The sequence below is a fragment of the Haliotis rubra genome, unplaced genomic scaffold (genome assembly GCF_003918875.1).
Source record: "Haliotis rubra isolate DU_JTF1 unplaced genomic scaffold, ASM391887v1 Scf368, whole genome shotgun sequence".
Lineage (NCBI taxonomy): Eukaryota > Metazoa > Mollusca > Gastropoda > Lepetellida > Haliotidae > Haliotis > Haliotis rubra.
The window spans coordinates 957,195-976,681 of NW_025767044.1; the positions used below are offsets into that span (position 1 = coordinate 957,195).

Consider the following 19,487-nt stretch of genomic DNA (forward strand, 5'->3'; position numbering starts at 1 on the left):
GGAAATAGGACCGACAAAGATTCATTTTTTCAGTATTTAAACATATCAACGAAGGCGTCAAATCGAATTGCAATATTTTGTTAATCTTATTCGGATATACTGTTCAAAGTATGCTCTATGTATTATGATAGCAAATCACATCCAACAAACAAGGACTGAACCATCCCAGTACATTCGACCTGCCACCAAGTAGAACTATGACTAATATAATCTAGCAATATAGTAGAGTTCGAGTTTTGTTCGATTGGGAAACGTTTGAGAGTACGACCGTCACCAGCTGTCTGGGATTCCTAAATGCTCCAGAGAAAAATCAAGATTGTGACAAGATCACCAGGGAAGATGTAACTAACAAAATACAGAGTTGGACAAAAGCTGCATGACGGTACGAGATACGTTCCTGTACAGTGAAATACCTTTCATTACTCAGTGACATAGATATGAAGATAGCTTTTACTGAACGGTTTTAGATTATTAAAGGTTTTTATTGTACAAAAATGCGTGGGTTTACTTAATTTGATGTAACTGAATACTTTTTCTTATGGATATGTAAACTTCGTAAACATGTGCTGAGAGTGTCACTTATTCCCTGAGATATCTTGTTAAAACATTGTAATTACACCAAAGCATATCATTTGAAAGACGTACATTAAAACGAAAAATGGGTCAGTGCTTACTGGGCGTTAGATTAGTAGTGCCAAAAAGAAATCTCCTTGCAAACTTCGAGCATCATTAATGCCCAAAATATGCTTATATCTGTACTGAACCCACACTCACTTAGTCAGCGTCTAACTTACCCCTAACCTTGAAAACCTTTGCTAAAACCAAAGGATATACCGTCATGAGCAAACTATATTTGGTAATACCTGTGGGTTAGTGTGTATAGATATGTATTGTCAAATCTGTTTCTGGTACACCATACACATAAAGGACGTGCAATATTGACTGTCGGGCATTGAGGTGTTTCGGTGGAATTATTAGCTAGATAGCTGTCCCATAGTGAAATGATATTTGACAAATGTCTCGGCAGTATTGAAATCTTCAAAAACACAAACCTATTATGTGTATGATCACACTTTCAATGAGAGTGTGTCATCGTTTCACATTGCAGTCTGAGAAACAGCAATACAGTATGAGCAAGAGGTACCATATGAATCTTTGGCTAGCTTAATGTCGAGAGATTTAACTGACCCGATATCAAACTAAAACGGGATTAACACAGCTCTCATAACAGTTGTCCTCAATGATAACATAGGAACATTCTGGGACGAAATGGTGGAACGATAATAATCCCAGCAAACTGAGAGCTGGTGTTTTCAAGATCGCGTATCATATTTCTTGGTTCAAAACACTGAAACTGGGACACGAAGATAACATGCTTGTGTAACCTACCGCATAGACCACCGAGAAGAGCAGGAGGCAACATAATCCTAATCCTGGATTCATTCTGGAGACAACGACAGGTACATCCGATGAGAAGTACTGGCTGCATACATGATCCCACACTACTGCATGTAAAATTCAGGAGGCGTTTGTTGTAAACTACTTCCTCATTGTACAGTTGACAAGATATTACAGGCATGTGACGTCCCCGGCTGACAGTTTGTGATAAGCTCGATATGTTAGATAGCATACACAAACACTGGTGACATGAACTCATGACTTCAGGTCAAATCTTTAGGTGAATTATCAACTCCGTTAAGTTCAATTTACCAACAGTTGTACTTCATTATATTCTTCTAGAAATTGGTATACAGTGCGAAAGTATTTGAGTGACGATTGCACAAGCTTGTTGCTAAAGGGGTTTGATTGTCAAGCCGAAGTACCGGGTTCGATTATCCAAAATGGGTCCATTTGTGGTTTCCTCCGTCATAATATTGCTATTGTATCACTAAAAGCCGCGTTAAGTCACACTCACTCACACTTTTCTTTGAGAGAAATGCCTGTACCCTAATAGTATATTCCGTATGATTTTCAGGGGACAATGATATCACAAGGCAATTTTTGTAAATAAACTGACTCCTTTCTTGACAGATTGTAGTAATGCCTGTTCAATATTTAAGGCAAAATAAACTCAAACATCTTCAGCAGTGGATGATTGAGGCATTTTACTTGTATGCATGTTAGAAATAGAGGCGACACAGAATTCCACTAATCTTGATATATGTGTCTCGTTAGGAATAGAGATGAAACAGAATTCAACTAATTATGTTATATGTGCTTCGTTATGAATAGAGGTGAAACAGTATTCAGCTGATCATGTTATGTTTGCCACGTTAAAAATGCAGATGAAAGAGAATTTATCTAATCATATTAATTATATATTCATGTGGATAGCGTGTTTTCCTGAAGAGCCGAAGGTCTGTTGTTCGATGTCCTGACCAGCGCCATACCAAACACGTTACTTGGTGATATGTATACGTTAGCACCCTCCTCAAGGGTGATATGGATTTAAACGCTCGAGCCGTCAGGCGAGAGCGTTGAATCCATATCACCCGCAGAGGGGTGTGCTAACCTACTTATACCACGTGGGCGGTGAATGGACTCGTACATTGCTTGTTGCACGTGCGTTTCCTGCACCGCCAAGGTTGTTATCCACATATCAACCTCTGCATGTGCAGATAGAAGGTTGACACACAGAAAATCAACCTGCCAGAACAATGGACATAACATACCCTAGTGGTATAAGTATTGTTACCCCACTTGGTGCTCCGCATTACGGATTAATCAGACAATGTGTGAGTTGATATCAAACTTCCGCATGTTATCTCTGTCTTCAGGCAAGACGACTGTGTACAGCCAGACACATACGGTACAATAGTCAACCTTAATTCACCTTACCTTCTCAGTCCACATGGTATTTCACTTTTACGTTCCCTAAATGTGGAGCAGACCGATTGTGTTCCAATTCCGTATTCGAAGTATTCGTACAGTTGATGAGCTATATTACCATGGAATTGTACTTGATGTGAGATGATGTAAATTGAACTACATGTACATATGAAGTGGACGCATAACCAAAAAAACTCGAACTACAGAGCTATCAATATGAACATTTTCAGTGGATTACCTTGTCGAAAATGCCAGCCATGTATGAATGTTGACGGTTTCAATATCCTTCTATGGCATAGAATGTCCTTTGTAATAATGGGAATTCCGACAAATTTGTTGGTGCAAGATGCAATAGTTACCATTGTGGTACTTATCTGGGAGGCAGAGCGATTTATATACTCTCGGTAGAATAGCGCACGGGTAACAGTTATCAGTTACCTTATTATTGTGAGCTATACCTCATGCAGCACCATAAACGCTGACTGAAGATGCATGCATGTGCGTTGAATGTTTGTTCATCTTTTGGTCAAGAAGAGATTTTATTTCCCCAGTTTATAATGGTGTGCATTAATCCATTGATTTCTGGTTAAACAGGCACTTCATCATGCATGAGAAAAGGCAAAATATCTGAATCGGTTGTTGACATGGTTTATTGTGTTTCTGTGTATCCATTGCGTTACTCGTGATATCAACCTTTGGTTGGTGGGGAATAGACTCATTGTTTTACCGGCCGCTGTGAACAAAGAGGAATTTGTGCTATATTAAATTGCATCCACTCACTTATACTATGCATGTTCTACTTATGTGTGATTGTTTAGGAGGGAAAAGAAACCCTCAGGATGCATTGTTCGTATGCCAGATATAAACCAAGGGTTTGAATCTGAGATGATGTATGAGTAAGAGATGTATACCACTATTGTAACGAACTTCCGTGTTCTTCAAATTTTCTATGGCATTTGCGGTCGTTGGGATCCGCTTTATTGGCATACCTCCATACATAAAAAAGAGTTGGTACATTGCACGTCATATAAATCACTATCCAAATACTCATAATGCCAAGTGTTCGCATAGGGCTTAGTGTTATCCAGCCTGATCAGTGGCACTTTCTACCAGTTAAAGAAGTCGTTCGGTTTGTTCAAAGTAGTCTGATCAGATTGACAGCATTAAGACCTCATTAAGCTTCCACGTAGCTTTAAGGTGGACACGAGTAGAATATTTCGAGAATTGGTGCATCAGTGACAACGAAAATGACATCCGGTGCTCTTCCCTATTTTGATCTGTATTATTAGTTCCTGTATCGTACTCATTCAAGTGAACGATTGACTCGCACTTGCATGTATTTGTGACGGTTGCACTCAAGGACCAGGAAACGGTCACCAATACACATGAAGCATATTCAAAAAATATAAACAAATTCAGGTAATGTTGTCGCCAAGCGCACACAATGTGAAACCTTTGAGAATGAGAAGTTTTGTATGTATTTTTGTAGAGCTGTTTGGGATGTTTCTAGAGTAAGCTGATCTGGTTCACTGGATTCGTTTCACTTCCAGGGTGGAACAAATACAACCTTACAAATAAATGGGGAATGCATGCGATTAAATTACATACAGCACAATGATGTATTTTACAATCGTATTGGTACAGCATTGATATTGAAGAGAGTATACATTGAATGTGCGTGGTAACTCCATATTCACAAGGTGCTTAGGGGTAGCCTAATGGTTATAGCGTCCGCTCGTCACGCTGCAGACCCGGGTTCAATTCTCCACATGGGGACATGTGTGAAGCTCATTTCTGGTGTCCTACGCTGTGATATTGCTGGAATATTGCTAAAAGTGGCGTAAAGTCGTACTCACTCATATTCACAAGCGTACCTGCACAGTTTCGTACAAATGCATGTCGCGGTCATTTACTTGATTGGCTAACGATTCATACGTGTGTTGATTTCTGCTATCTACATTCTCATAATATCTATTCGCATGTGTATCCTGGTAATCACTAGTAGATCCACATGCTACTTCATCGTAGGGGATGTCCTCACTCTGTCCTGTACCTCTCAAGGACAACTCTAATGCAAGGCCTTTTCCCAGTGATCTCTGTGTCTTTGCTGGCTGAACAACCTTGCTGCAATGTCAGATACATATATGTGAGTTACAATTTAACGTTACATCGGCAATATTGAAGCCATATCGTGATGAGGATTTGCATAATAAATAAAGTCGTAATAAATAAAGTCAAATTATAAAATCCTGCCAACGGAGGACGATACAATAACTAGAGGATCACAGATAAAGATATAAAAAAGTATGAAAAACTGAAAACGTTTAAGTATAGCATACAAGACAATGTAAAAACAGGCTATAGACTGCCAACAACGGAAGGCAGATCACCATACTAGGGACGTGAACGACAAAAGGCAGCGGCAGTTTCACAAAGCTGACTAATATTTGCTTAAACTAAATTCCAAATTTTGTTCATGCATTTTCTGTTCATGGAATTTTAAATATTTTAAGTGCTACTACATGACATCGATTGATCATTTACTGTTTGCTATTTCATCTCTTAAGAAGCAACTTGGAACGGGGAGTGTGTATTGAGAACTGTTGTTCCAAACAAGGCATGGTACTCACATATATATAACAAGGATGATGATGACACAAAGCAGAAGAGCTGTGATCACACCAAAGGCGATCATCCATGGTGAGACATCATCAAGTGCTATAAGAAATGAAGAAGTGTAAACTGGAATCAAGTTTTTGGTCAATTAAAGATTGTTGTTGCAATAAGTATTTCTTTCAAATACTGATGTGATATCAACATATACGTCAGTAACATGCTGTTACTGCGACGTTGATTTCACTTCAATCATTAACACCAGAGTAATATAAAGAGTAACATATTGTTTGGTCAAGCAAATGTTCCACTACATCATTTCATAAAGGAATGACCGTGGCATTTCCAGAATCATAAGATTGATCTGCTAATAATAGTTAATACAGCATGCGATCCCCATTATACGTCATGTTTGAATCATTAAAAAACAAGGATGATACCAGGTGTTATCTAAACGGTGAGCGTATCCCGTCACATAGGTGCCATCGGACACATGCAATGCCAAGTCAATTTTTATCCCGACTACAACAAAATAAGTTTATTCTTTATATTCACAGGAAGTATTGGAAGTTCAGTTATGTAAAATCACTTAATTTCACATTTAAATCTTTTGCTCCATGGATTGTATGGTTTTCATGCGAGCTAAATCTAACCAATTCGCAACAGAATGCAAGACAATGTGGGTGCTCCGAATTAATTCTTAGTATTATGTTCGTAAAAGCACTGTCTAAAAAACTGTTCATTTTCGCCATCAAATTATTACAATATGATTTTTACTCGTTCATTTAAACTGCAAGTTTCACAAAAACAAAAATGTATGTGATTATGCACACATAAAGATTATCCACAAAAGGAAACTATATATTGTAACTTCGACAGAGATGCCTCAAACTGTTCATTTTCGCAATCAAATTATTATAATATGACCTTTTACTCGTTCATTTCATCTGCAAACGTTTTATTTGTCGATTTGATTATGCACACATAAAGACTATCCACAAAAGGAAACTATATAACTACCTGTGTACACAACTTCAAATGTAAACACAGTGAGTAGTCACCTGAATGTGAATGGCCATGTTTGTCATGTACATTTCAATACAATGTGTGGAGCACATGAATGTCAAAAACCATTTGGGAAGCCCAAGTGTTTGACGTTTGTTCTTTGAAACAGTCAAACGACAAACGACAAAAGGTTATTGGGATGGTCCGAGGGGGAATATCTCAGCGTCCGGTTCCATTGCCACCGAAACACCATGCCAGCACTGTTGATACGTCATCAGAACAACAATGAAGCTGCCGATCGCAGGACGTCCACGCAGCACAATGCCAAGATAGGACAGATACGGGTTACCCATTTTTAGCACCATTACTGTGGCTTTGAGAGGAATTGCTTTGGGCCTCTTTACGTCATGGTAATTTCACAGATGTGGGCTACAGAAATCAGATTCGCGAACCAGTGGCAATTCCGTTTCAGGAACGTCATGGGCCAGAATTGACATTCCAGCATAATGATGCCCATCCTCAAACGGCTAGGATTTTCTTCAACAGCTGAATTCGGAATCCTAACGTCAGTGTCAGCGACATTAAGCAGTTTTTCTGCCTTGATCTAAGATTTCAATATCACCAATAAATTAAAGTTCGCATGGAAACTTTCATTGATGTTATAACAATGCACAGTCTCTTTGTGTGGCTAGTATATATTAATATTCATAAAATCTTCATTTATCTCAGTGTATTGTAAATATATACTGAAATCCATTAGAAATGAATCGCGGTATTATTGATCACGGAATACGCCAAACCAAAGTTTTGAACCCAAACTGTGCTTGAAGTAATCTGAATGTGTCAGATAAACGTGATGCACACAGAGAACCACGTGTATCCCTGTGTAATCACGTGACTACTATTTGCTGGAAATCACTATTTTACCTGCAGAGCGCGTGGAAAAAAACATATAGAAACATTCCTGTCATGCCGTGGCCGCCTCCGAAACTAGCACTGATGTGTTGGACGAAATAAGGAAAAGAACATAACCTAATAACGTCTATGAGTTGAACTCGCTTTGCAAAGAATATGGCGTCAGATACGGCAAGTTTTTATGAGGAGGGTAAAATTATTGATGAGACGGAGCTCGACGCAAATAGTAGGCATACCCGCTACTGACATTGATTGTGTGAAAGTTTTGAACGCGTGTGAAATTTCAAATGGACCACTGTCATTGTATGGTCAATTTATGGCTGCACTAAATCATGAATGACTGCTTTTCCTTGCGTTGACAACTTTAGTGTTAGAAGGGACAAGCTCTTTTCTTCATTTATCAGGGAGATAAAAAGTTGTATTCCGGTGATGAGTTTCTAATGGATTTCAGTATATATGTAACATCAATAGCACTTCATGTGAATTTCAACATACGTTTTGTCTTGAAGTTACCAAAAGGCTCAGTGGATGTGCATCCAGCACTGGTACACGACACAGCAACAACCCTGAAATGCAAATTGTCGAATATTGGATTGTCAAAGTCAAACAGGTCTATCTGGCGAAGACGTCTGAGTCAGACGGGTGATCTAATATCGAACAATAGTGGTCAAATAACCAGTTCGTTTCCATTAATTCATCCTTTTAAAAGTAGTAATCAAGGTGTACAGTGAGCCAGCGTTTCATAAAGAGATCTATACAGAGTGAGGGGAAACTGACAGAGTGACAGGAAGGCCTTCTACTTTACAATCGTCAGTTTTCCCTTCATGTCGAGCAATGCCAACCATGCCAGTCTTTGGTGTGTTTCACAACTATTAGGGTACAATCGAGAATGCTCTTTTTACGCGATCAAAGTTGCGAAGAATTCTCTTGGCAGACGCTCTACATTCCTATGACAGTTTGTCACATATTGTTTTAAGAAATAATGTAAAAATATACAGATTTGTTGTCTCTTTGTTTTCCTGGCCGGGAACATGATGCTTTCATAATTTTCAAAGAATGAGAATAACAAAGAACCTTCATTTTAATACAACGTGTGATAAAACAATGTATGATAAAGAGACCAAGCGTATGGTTATCACACCGAACACTCGGTTTCCAGTCCCTAGGTACATTGTGTGAAAGGCATTTTTAGTAGCATCGTAAAAATATTCCTGCAAAAATAGAAGATCCCTTGAGCAGTTCTCAATCCATCTGGAATTGGATTCTGCATACGTCAGTAAGCTTTAAACACAATGCTCAGAACACACGGCTGGTCATTTCGCTTGTTTGGCATCATGGGAAGAAAGAAACGAAGCTTACATATATGCAGTGTCTGGTTCCAGGGGCCCATTACAGAACTGGTCTTTTTCACTGTCGCAGTTTTCATCCACACCAACCAAGTAAGAAGTAAGACTCTCCCCTGAAGTCAGAAATCGACGCGCTTAGTATGTTAATGCTACTTAAATGTTCATACTCATCATTTGTAAATATCCCTGAGGGATGATATCTTGTAAGTTAATGTTACCTGGAGAAGCACTCCTCCTTCTCCTAGCTTGAAGCAGGTAGTGTTGTGGAGTTGGGCGGTAAGAACCCTTATACCCACTGTTCTTCCACTTATACCAGTTCTTCCATGTGTCCCAGTCAGTCACATTTTCAGGGTCCGTTGGTGGTGTTTCTATATGCACATAAGGAGTTTCAGTTTGGACGATATGTAAACGTGCGTAGTTTAACTACTAGGCTTGCATGAATTCGTAATACTACACCTTCCTGCAAAATAGAGAGAGTGAGTGAGTATGGTTTTACGCCGCTTTTAGCAATATTCCAGCAATATTACGGCGGGGGACCCCAGAAATTGCAAAATAGAACAAAATAAATATATACCAGAAAAACATCAAATTATATGTAAATCTCTATTTCTATTATCTTGTGACAATTTAAGGAAATATATAACGTCAGTGCGAAACAACACCCAGACTTATCTAGCCTCAGAAACAAATACCATTTGGTGTAAAGGCAAGTATAGATGTTAATATAGATGTGAAAATGATGTGAATGGATGACTGAAAATCAGTGATGACATCTGGTGTTGGCAAAAAGGGTAGAAAGAATCCACCGTTCTTTATGTCATTCATGCAACACCGCGCCAATACCTATTCTAGTCTTTCTAAACGTGGATTCAGAAATACGCACGCTCAGGCACAACACAACTACGTACACACACCTTATACTGAGGTTATGCTATTTCACACTGGATGTCATAATATAGAAGCGGGTCAGCTTATACACAAGAATCACTCCAAGACATGAGTCAAACAGATCTTTTCGCTTACCACTCGTCTTCATAACAAGAATTCCTGCTTCAACTACTTTCCCATTTGTACCGTCGAGAAGCGTCTTTGAATCAAAAGATATCACAAAGGATGTATCGGTGGCAGCTTCTGTGCTTTGTGCTGCTGTGCTGATGAATATATCCGTTGAATCTTTTTTCAGGGGTTCTGTGAACGAAGAAGCTAACAAATAATAATGTGTTGGGCATTGAAAATGATCCATAATATATTATTACATTTTTTCACATTATATAGCCTTATTTTCTGCTATATTAACACATAAGGTATTGCTTCCTATACGGTGCATCCCTGTAATATATTACGTCATTTCGTTTTCAGGCTGTAATAGTTTTTATGCAAGCAACTCTAAAACATTACTAAATGTTTTAATAATAAGGACTTACTTCCAGCAGTGGCATGGAACACCTTTGATTGTTTCGGCTTGCCTCTGTACATCGCATTAGCGGAAACCTTTTTTTTTTAACAAAAAAATTGAGAATTTTACTTTGTAAACGAAATGCTAAATTGCATGATATGGTATTCCGGAAGTAGAACAAAATGGCTTAAAAATTCTAATGTCCAACTACTAAGTTTAATTACAATGACGTTATATGCGTGCAAATGTCAAATGGAGGAAGCATACTTGTATGTCCACAGGATTTGGTTTTACGTTATTGATGACAATGTGTGATAACTGCTCCTGACCAGTACCAGAAAGCCTAGTAAACTTAGAGCCTATCCAAACTAACACTACTCCAAACTTACTCACTGCATCCAACACATAAAAGATATTAACATAACAAGCTCCTTGAAGATAAACATATGAACGCGTATTGCCTGTGAATCCCATTTTCTACTACGAGAGGCACTGGACATACCATGCAGTCACAAGATGTTTACTTCTTTTACACAACATCTCAGTTTTACCTCTTGATATAAACGTCGACGAAAACAGTCAATCTGTTTGCAGTTGTTGATCTACGAGTAGGTTTATGTGGAGATACCATTATCTTCAACAATTTCAGTATGTGGTCATGATTTGGTGGACTGAAGTCATAGTGCAGGGGCTCATGTAGCAAATATGATTCCGTGGGAAGTGCATGTTAATTTTTAGAACCACTGATAATTGTAATCAGTATTGCATATGGATTCAGAAAAAACATGGTTCCATTCTTTCTGATGATTATAAATGTCATTCTAGGGTAATTGAATATTGGTACCTATAATCGAGCTGCAACACCAATGTGAGAAAAACATATTTTTATTAACTATCACAACATAGGCATGTAGTATATCAAAATGTACCTTGTGATGGGTGTTTTTACAACTACCAATACATATCATGAATCTCAAAAATATATGTATATAAATATATATATGTAATAATTACTATGATCATAACAGCCTCTGCCAAAACCGAAGGTTTGTTGCAGAATGTATTCAACTCCCCCCAGGGCAAATCAATTAGATGTTGAAGAAATTATACTCTTAAATTATACGCAAAAGCAACATGTCATTGTAAAATTTGGTCTTATTCAGTTATTATTTCAGTTTATATCAACGAAAATAAACGGTACAGCATTGAAATTATGTAGCGCAATACATTGGTATCTCGTGCACATTTCATAAGAATGACAGTCATCATAGTCATTACTGCTGTCCACGAGGTGGCATTGACGTTACTACCGTGTAGGACCACCTCTTACTGCAAGAACTGCACACCTCCTTGACATAGATCGAATCAGTTGTTGGATGTTTTGTTTTGGAATCCTTCTCCATTCCTCCTGCAGCATGCTGAACAAATGTTAAAGGGTCAATGGAGGATTACGACGTTGATGTACACGTTTATCAATCTGATCCCACAGATAATCAATTGGTTTCCAATCAGGGACATTGTGTTGTTATTGGCCAGGTAGTCCACTGTAGCACGTGCTGTGTGAGGTCTGGCATTGTCCTGATGGTACAGCTCCCACAAGGTGAGGCACGTGAGGACAGAGAATCTGGTTGAACACTAATTCCCTTCTGCAGGTGTATGGGATGGTCCTCCACACCATGACACCATCTCCACTAAATCGGTCCACTTGCCTTATGCAGTAGGGTGCAAACAGTCATTGTTTGGTCTGTAGACACGTTGTCTTGGGTCACGTGTCTTGAGGGGATACCGTGATTCATCACTGAACCATATGTGCCTCCAGTTTCCAAGGTTGTATGGTTGCATCGTGTGACTCGCGGACGTTGATGTAATCGTGTCAGAAAGGGGGCAACTTTTGGACGTCTGGCACGCATACAATATACCTGCTTCTCGGAGATGGTTCCTGATTGTCTGGTCAGACATTCTCCATTCTTCTGCTGTGTCCCGAGCGGAACGATGCTAGTCACATAGGTGGGTTACCCGGATGTAGCGATCTTGAGCTGGTATGGTGACTCGCGGTCTTCCTGGTCTTGGATGGTCATTTGTCGCACTGGAATGCACAAAACGATCCCACAAACGAGTTACTGTGCTCGGATGAATGCTGAAGGTCCTCGTCACGACATTCTTTCATTCGCCAGCTTGTAATCGTCCAGTGGCAATATTTCGGTCGGCACTGTTGAGACATCCCATTTTCTCATCCAGTACTTTGCAAGGGTCTTGGATGATTTTGCGAGATGCATTTTATAGTCAAAGATTGTAATCATGCTTTGCACGTGAAAAGCAATAATTGCGGCTTTTGGTTGTGTTCCATAACAGTCAAGCCCATCGTGACAATCATGATCGATAAAGCCATGCAAAATCGTTTATGGTTGTATTCGCTCACGCATGTCCTTCTAAACCATACCAACAACAATATCCAACCCTGAAATCATGCTTAATTTGACATATGCGTGCAAACTTTCGATAAACTTTTTCAAATTATATTTTGCGTTTGATTATTTTATTTTATTTTTTTTATTTTTTGGGGGGGGGAAGAGTGTATGTTAAAGTACAAGTGCACAGAGGTATTTTGAAAATAATTGCAAAGTTAAGTAAATGGGGAATATGAGCAATATCTAAAAATTGATGGATGGATTTGGATGAATCTTGGTGGTATGACACAAGGGCTATCTGCATATGGTTTGTGGGAAGTACATTAAAGTACAAGTACGCAGTAGTACTTTAAAAATGTAGATTGCTGTGCAAGGTGGAGGTATGTTCTCTGACGAGGACCTTTCTAGTTTCCAAATTCAGAAAAAATACGTGTAGAATTCATGCTTTTGTTTGTATGTCAAATAATTTTGTGTATTTCAACAGGTTCTTGCAGGATAATGATGGTTTGATTGACAATGCAAGTTACTTAACAATGCTAAATCCTTGTGAAAGTTAAAATAGATCTTCTAGAACAGATTATATATTGCACTTGCATACCCCACTTGTAATATACTTCCTTTCAAAACTTTAGACTCACTTAAAACACTCACTTTATGTTATATGTGTGTGTGTGTGTGTGTGTGTGTGTGTGTGTGTGTGTGTGTGTGTGTGTGTGTGTGTGTGTGTGTGTGTGTTATATGGTTACATGGAAGATTAATTTCTCCACTAACTTGTGGGAACCAACTGCAAACCTGATGCAGATAAATTACACGAGGATCATGCATCAAATTCCTTAAAACCATCTGCAAATTTCATGCACGTGAACAGCTGCGTCTTGGTGTCAAGTTTTGTTCAGAATTCGCCAATTTTCACTGATTTGTATCATTTATTAAACTCATGACTTTAATCTTTTCAACGTTACGAAAAAAATTTCGATACATCAGTTCATGTGTAAACAGTCCTTTTAAACAGTATATAGAATATTTGCAAAATTTAGTTTAGAACAGTTGCCTGAAGTACGTGGCTATATTTACACTAGTGAGTCTAAACATTTGAACGGAGGTATATGTAGTTATCTGTTCACTCCTGTATTAATACATTCAGACTCCAGATTTGGCTTTATGTCATTTGTCATTTAATTACCCGGACACAAGTGTCAGTGTGTCAGTTCTGACTGCACCGATATGCCTGATTTGACACTTGTGCTTGACTATATGATAATCACATTAACCTTACCTGTGTACTATTATTACTACTTAAGTGTGTCATGCTAGGATATATTATGAAATGGGAGAATACATTAATTGAATAAATGGTTTCCACTGATATAGGTCAATACTTACAATGTCGATGTGCGATGAAGGAAAGACAATACTTGATTAATTTATATGATTATGCCATATCTTATGTCACTAAATTGAAATTAGAAGCATATTATATGGTTATTTCTATATTATGCATCATAAGCTACATTTTGATGGTCTACATGACTATGTTGTGATAAGTTTATGAAAATATTTTTTTCTCGAAATGGTGCCGCAAGCAATTTTGGGAACTTATATTCAATCACCCTACAATGACACTTATAGCAAATAGAAAAAATGGAACCATGGTTTTTTCCAAATCCTTACACAATAGTGATTACAAATTAGTATTGGTTCCAACAATTAACAAGTAATTCCTACGGAATTACACAAGCCCTTGCATTATCATGGCGATGCTACAGAAATGATCTCTAAAAGCTCTAAGTTAATATGAATATTGTGATTAGAACTAAGTTGTCACATCTCAACTGCTGAATTTAGAACTACTCTTCCTGAATTACGATTATGCTCCCATCAGCCTGGAATTGAGGCTTGAACATAAACGAAATAGTTCATGGATGATCAGTAGTCTTATCAAGCATGGATATTAATTGTACTGTCAAAAACATTTCCACAGAAAAAGCTAGCATGCCAGACCTATTGTTTTATGTCAGTGATGTAGACCTTGTTCCACCGCACCGAAACTCTTTCTACCAAGCGGAAATAATGATGACCCGAGATATATCCATTTAATGCGTACTTCTTACAACATGGTGTTGATCCCTTAACGTGGGACGGAACAGTCATCGAACAATGGCTAGATCACACTGAACTTTTACTTAATACTTACAGTGAATGTGTAGTCGTGTTCTGGTCGTACTGGTAAGATGGCGGTATGTGTCTTGTCACATGGATCCTCAGGTTTATAATGGCCATAAACCTTATATACTTCTCCCTGGAAATCAACGTTGTAAGTTTTTCTTCACATTTAGGGTAGTGTTACAGCTTTGTTGATGTAAAACCAATGTAAATTTCCACACATAAGTAACACAGGCCCTCGTGTCTTTGCGAGGATTAAAGATTAAAAAACATATTTTTAGATGACCCCAACTCGAAATGATTCAATGTTGTAAAGTGGAGCATTTCGTGTCGGGGGTCATGTCAAACGTTGTATATGTTTTTAAGATCTTAAATTTTCTCAAAGACAAGAGGGCCTGTGATAAATAACAGTAATAAACTATTGAAGGCGGCATAAAACTTAACAGGTCTTCTCCCTTTCACAAGGACAACCAATATTTTTGGGACTATTTATGGATAATGGAGGGAAAGAACAACACGAAGGTAAGGCAACCAGAAAAAACAAACAAGATTACCAAGGAAGTAAATGTTATATTTTTCATGGATTGTGTCCAATACGCATATTCTGTGTATACGATATGTTTTCATATGCTAAGCTTGTGATGTATGTTATATTTGAGAGGAAGGTGAGTTATCCTTATATCTTGCATAAATAACACATGCGCTTAATAGCTACCCTCTCACATTTACAAAAAAAGTCTTTAGAAACGTTTAGTAAATATGTAGGTAGATTAACGCAAGGCCTATAGTTAAGTTGTTCGTCTTGTTCTTTTTTTAAAACTGATATTATTTTGCCTGATGTCGTAGTTGGAGGAGCAAAACGTGCATGTGTCATATAAAAATGCCTTGCCTTGTCAAGACACAGTTCATCATATTATACTAATAACTACATTGTTCATGTACATCAGTCCAGAATTATCATTACTTTCAGGCTATAAATCCTTGTCTTTTATATATACAATTTCATTCTTTTGGTTACTGTTTATCTTGATAATTAAAAGATCCCAATGATTCATATGGATAATTTATGCTCAGATTCTAGCATATCAATCTGACAATATCAATATTCAAACAATATATACTTTTCATGTCCTGCTTGGTATAAGACCTTACTAAATAACATGCAGTCAATATCATTTGAGTCCTCGTAAATCTGATCACAGTCTTTTACAAGACTCAGGAGATAGAAGAGTGTGTCGTTGTTTGAATTTTGGTGAACACTGTTGTATCATACCGAATCCGAATACTGTATAGTGTAATTCCTGATAAAGCCGTTCCTTTCTGTTTCTTTCGGGCAGTCCCAGGCAAGATGAACAGCAGTAAAATTGCCAGTAATCGATAAAACTTTCAAATTCTGTACTTCACAAGGTTCTGAAAAATATTATGTAATCATAAATTTTGATTATGAACAAAAATTAAAGAACTTCATGGATACATCAAGGACTACCTGGACACATATTTACAAGACATTGACAAAAACACATTCTGGCTATGTCCTAAAGCTAATGAGATGATGATACTGCATTACAATAGCAAACCAATACTTACGAGATTCCTGGGTTATGATGTTGCTTCCTAAGTCTACGGGAAGGGAACCTCCTTTAGATGTACTGGCTACGATGCTGAACGTGTACCTCCATGAGCTCAATAGACTGTTAATGGTTGTTTTAGATGATTTGTAACCTGACAGACAGAACATTCGCATAGGTTGATTTCAGATTGGTTTAAGAAGAATGTGTCTCATTACTATTTTGCATTACTAAAAGTGACGTACAATCATGAGTTCTTTGGATTATACTCCTTTAAGCATATTTACCACTGCTGTGGACACCAAGATGGGTTCTACTCCCTGTACCTTTATAAAGACTAATGGAAACGTCATCAGCATGACGAGCTAAATTTATGACGATTGTCACTGATGGGGCAGGCACACCTATTCGCGAACACCTGATATCATCACTATGTAATAGTGACTCCTAAATAGGGTCAAAACCCTTTCCACCTTCATTTTAAATGTTTGCTAAACACGAAATCCACTGTACTTTTCCGAGTATTTCGTGAACATAGGCTTATGAATCACAACCAAAAAATACCTGGTCCAAGTGAATCACAATCAATAATAAGTGTGAGTGTATTCTGCCCCACCGGTGGCATCCGTCATAAACATATGTGAGGATAGTCAGTTGTTCTCCTGAAAAAGTTCGTTGTACACGCCTAAATAGGAAATTGCATCGAAAATCATTTTTGTTACTATGCATCAGATTTTGAAATTTCCTCCATGTGTCTACCATTAAACCTTTTGAAAGCTTTACTAGGCCATGGGTATTGAAACCGTAATGCAAAAACTGAGCAAGGTCGTATAATGCTCTCAAATCTTTGTGAAAAGAGCAAGATTGGTTATGCCTTGGTTGTCAAATAGTGAACAAGAAAGGTTTGAGCTATTGGAATTTTGCTCAACATGAAAGACATATTCATATTATTGTTGGAATCGTACAATTCCGGCAGGCACTTTCTTATGGATGTGCAAAGTGTTTTGTCGCTTTTGTCAAATACAAGCTACCACTGCCACCCACGATAATTAGTTCCCAAATAAACGAAATTTTTGTTTCACAACAAATACCTCTTTACCGTAATTCTTACCAAGAACTGTAAACACGAAACCAACTGGAAACAGGATGATGTTCTTTTCATTGTGCCATGAATCGTGATAATATAACAAGCTCTGATTTCATAGTCAGTGACAGGACGTCAAGTGATAACGAGGTAGTGACTGTAATATATCTAATTAATTATACGTGTTTACATGAAGCAAGCACCATTAGCTCGCACATTATGAAAAAGCGTGAATGGCATTAACATGCAGTTTAGACTCTTTGGATGCCAAGATGTTTTTTCTGAAACACTTTTTCATAAACTCTGAAAAGTGAAAGTTATACGATAAGTGCACATGGGCGGCACTGGATCTACCGCATATCATATATGCGCAAGGACATACACTATTAAATTTCCTTTCTTAGAGTGTAAAATCAACAGCAAGTATTAATTAGCTGGTTTGTAGAACAGACAGTCCTAGATATTTTACGAAAATGTGTTTAGTATTTAAAGAGGAAATCCCTTTACTTTCATTGTGCACCAACAAAAGTACTGTGATCGAAAAATCTGAACAACATTATATATATCACCTTTTTGCGCTCGGGCATCAACCAGACGGAAGTCAAAGAATATTTCAAAACAAGCAAATATATCATATATGTTTGGGAAAATGTGCCTTGGGAGGATAGATGGTTATCATAAAACAATATATTTATATCATGTGATCATTGACATTGTGGAAATGTGTTAGGCTGATGCGCCTTAACTATACACCTACCGTTCACAGTAACATTTCTTATGTTCTCGAACGTTGAAGAAAGTCTTCCTGTAGCCTGTTGTGGGATAATCGTGTAGTTCGTCGGTCCAGATTTGTGAGTCGGGGGAGTCCAGGTAACTTCCACCGACGATGCGTTTACCACAGATGCGGAGAGATTTCCAGGCACCGATGGAACTAGTACGTGGAAAAGTATCATTAATATAATCCAAACAGATATGACGTCACATTTTCTAGTTATCACACATGTAGCTTATCAGTGGATACAATATATTCTGCAGTTTCTTTACAAAATCGTTCCTCGGAATATTAAACGAATCCCATTTAAAAATAGCGATAGGTTTCATCTAAATCTGAACTGATTCAAACGTATTTACGTATTTACCACCAATGACTGTCTGTACTGCTAGAGACGTGTTAATCCCCATGCTGAAGTTATTGAGAGCAGCCACGGTGAAGGTGTAGTTAGTGTACGACAAAAGGGTGGTGACGTTATAGTTGGTGGGAGATGTTTCGAGTTTTTGTACAGTGACATTTCGGGATCGACGACACCTGTCATCCTCAACCTGATGATTAAAGAAGGAAGAAATCATGATAGGACACTGCTGAAAATATTACTGCTATGAACATCACTTGCACTCAAGACAATGGGAAAATAGACAGATTGTATTAATGCGCGTAGATGTGTTTGCATACTTCAGGTGCACATTGTATTTTGCATCAAAGAGATTGTACATGCACATTTGAGTCACCTAATCTTTCCATTGTCGATTTTAGGGAAATAGGTAACATGTGAACATGAAATTCGGACTATTTTGTATAATAGATAATAATATGATAATAATTCATTTATATAGCGCCTAGTATCCATCTGACTAGACGCCCACTGGAGGCTGCAATCAGAAATTGATTATTATTACCCCGGATAACCCAAGCTGCCTCTGAGGCGCTAGAAGGTTAAAAGTCACATGACATATTTCAAATTGGATTTCAAATTAGGACAACACAGTATAAAAATGGGCTATAGATCGCCAACAACTGAAGGTAGATCACCAAACCAGGGACCATGGGGACTTACATTACTTTTGCTACCTGCATGGACCCTAGTTGGATTTACATCATCCCTTCAGCTGTCAGCAATTTTTGACAATCTAGCCGTAAATTAAAAGAACATATATGCTACAATTAAAAATAACAGTAGGTTTAAATCTACCTAGAATGCTTTGGGACTTACATACCCTCTCAGGAGGACTCACCAATATTAAAACTGCATGTATGTTCAAAACATATGAATCATAATTCATCTATCAGTTCTTTAAAAAATTCGATAGCAAAATGATAATTGACATTATTAATAAGATCCTTAACAGTCTTCACTTTGAAATATTTATCCCTTGTGATGGAAA

General features: G+C 37.8%; 2 protein-coding genes across 2 annotated transcripts in view; both read right to left on the reverse strand.

Annotated features, from left to right (window-relative positions):
• The window catches only part of LOC124285730 (tyrosine-protein phosphatase 10D-like), a 104,442-nt gene extending 89,637 nt beyond the window's left edge, over window positions 1-14,805 (reverse strand). The window contains exons 1-5 of the mRNA XM_046722009.1: window positions 14,707-14,805; window positions 10,133-10,199; window positions 9,732-9,896; window positions 8,927-9,076; window positions 8,722-8,821 (exon numbers count right to left, since the gene is read on the reverse strand). Of these exons, the coding sequence (XP_046577965.1) occupies window positions 8,722-8,821; window positions 8,927-9,076; window positions 9,732-9,896; window positions 10,133-10,184 (467 nt within the window). The 5' untranslated portion in view covers window positions 10,185-10,199; window positions 14,707-14,805. The remainder of the gene's footprint in view (window positions 1-8,721; window positions 8,822-8,926; window positions 9,077-9,731; window positions 9,897-10,132; window positions 10,200-14,706) is intronic.
• Window positions 14,806-15,942: 1,137 nt separating this feature from the next.
• The window catches only part of LOC124285742 (phosphatidylinositol phosphatase PTPRQ-like), a 37,455-nt gene continuing 33,910 nt past the window's right edge, over window positions 15,943-19,487 (reverse strand). Inside the window, exons 16-19 of the mRNA XM_046722015.1 lie at window positions 18,467-18,647; window positions 18,085-18,258; window positions 16,263-16,397; window positions 15,943-16,085 (exon numbers count right to left, since the gene is read on the reverse strand). Coding sequence (XP_046577971.1) covers window positions 15,943-16,085; window positions 16,263-16,397; window positions 18,085-18,258; window positions 18,467-18,647 — 633 coding nt within the window. The remainder of the gene's footprint in view (window positions 16,086-16,262; window positions 16,398-18,084; window positions 18,259-18,466; window positions 18,648-19,487) is intronic.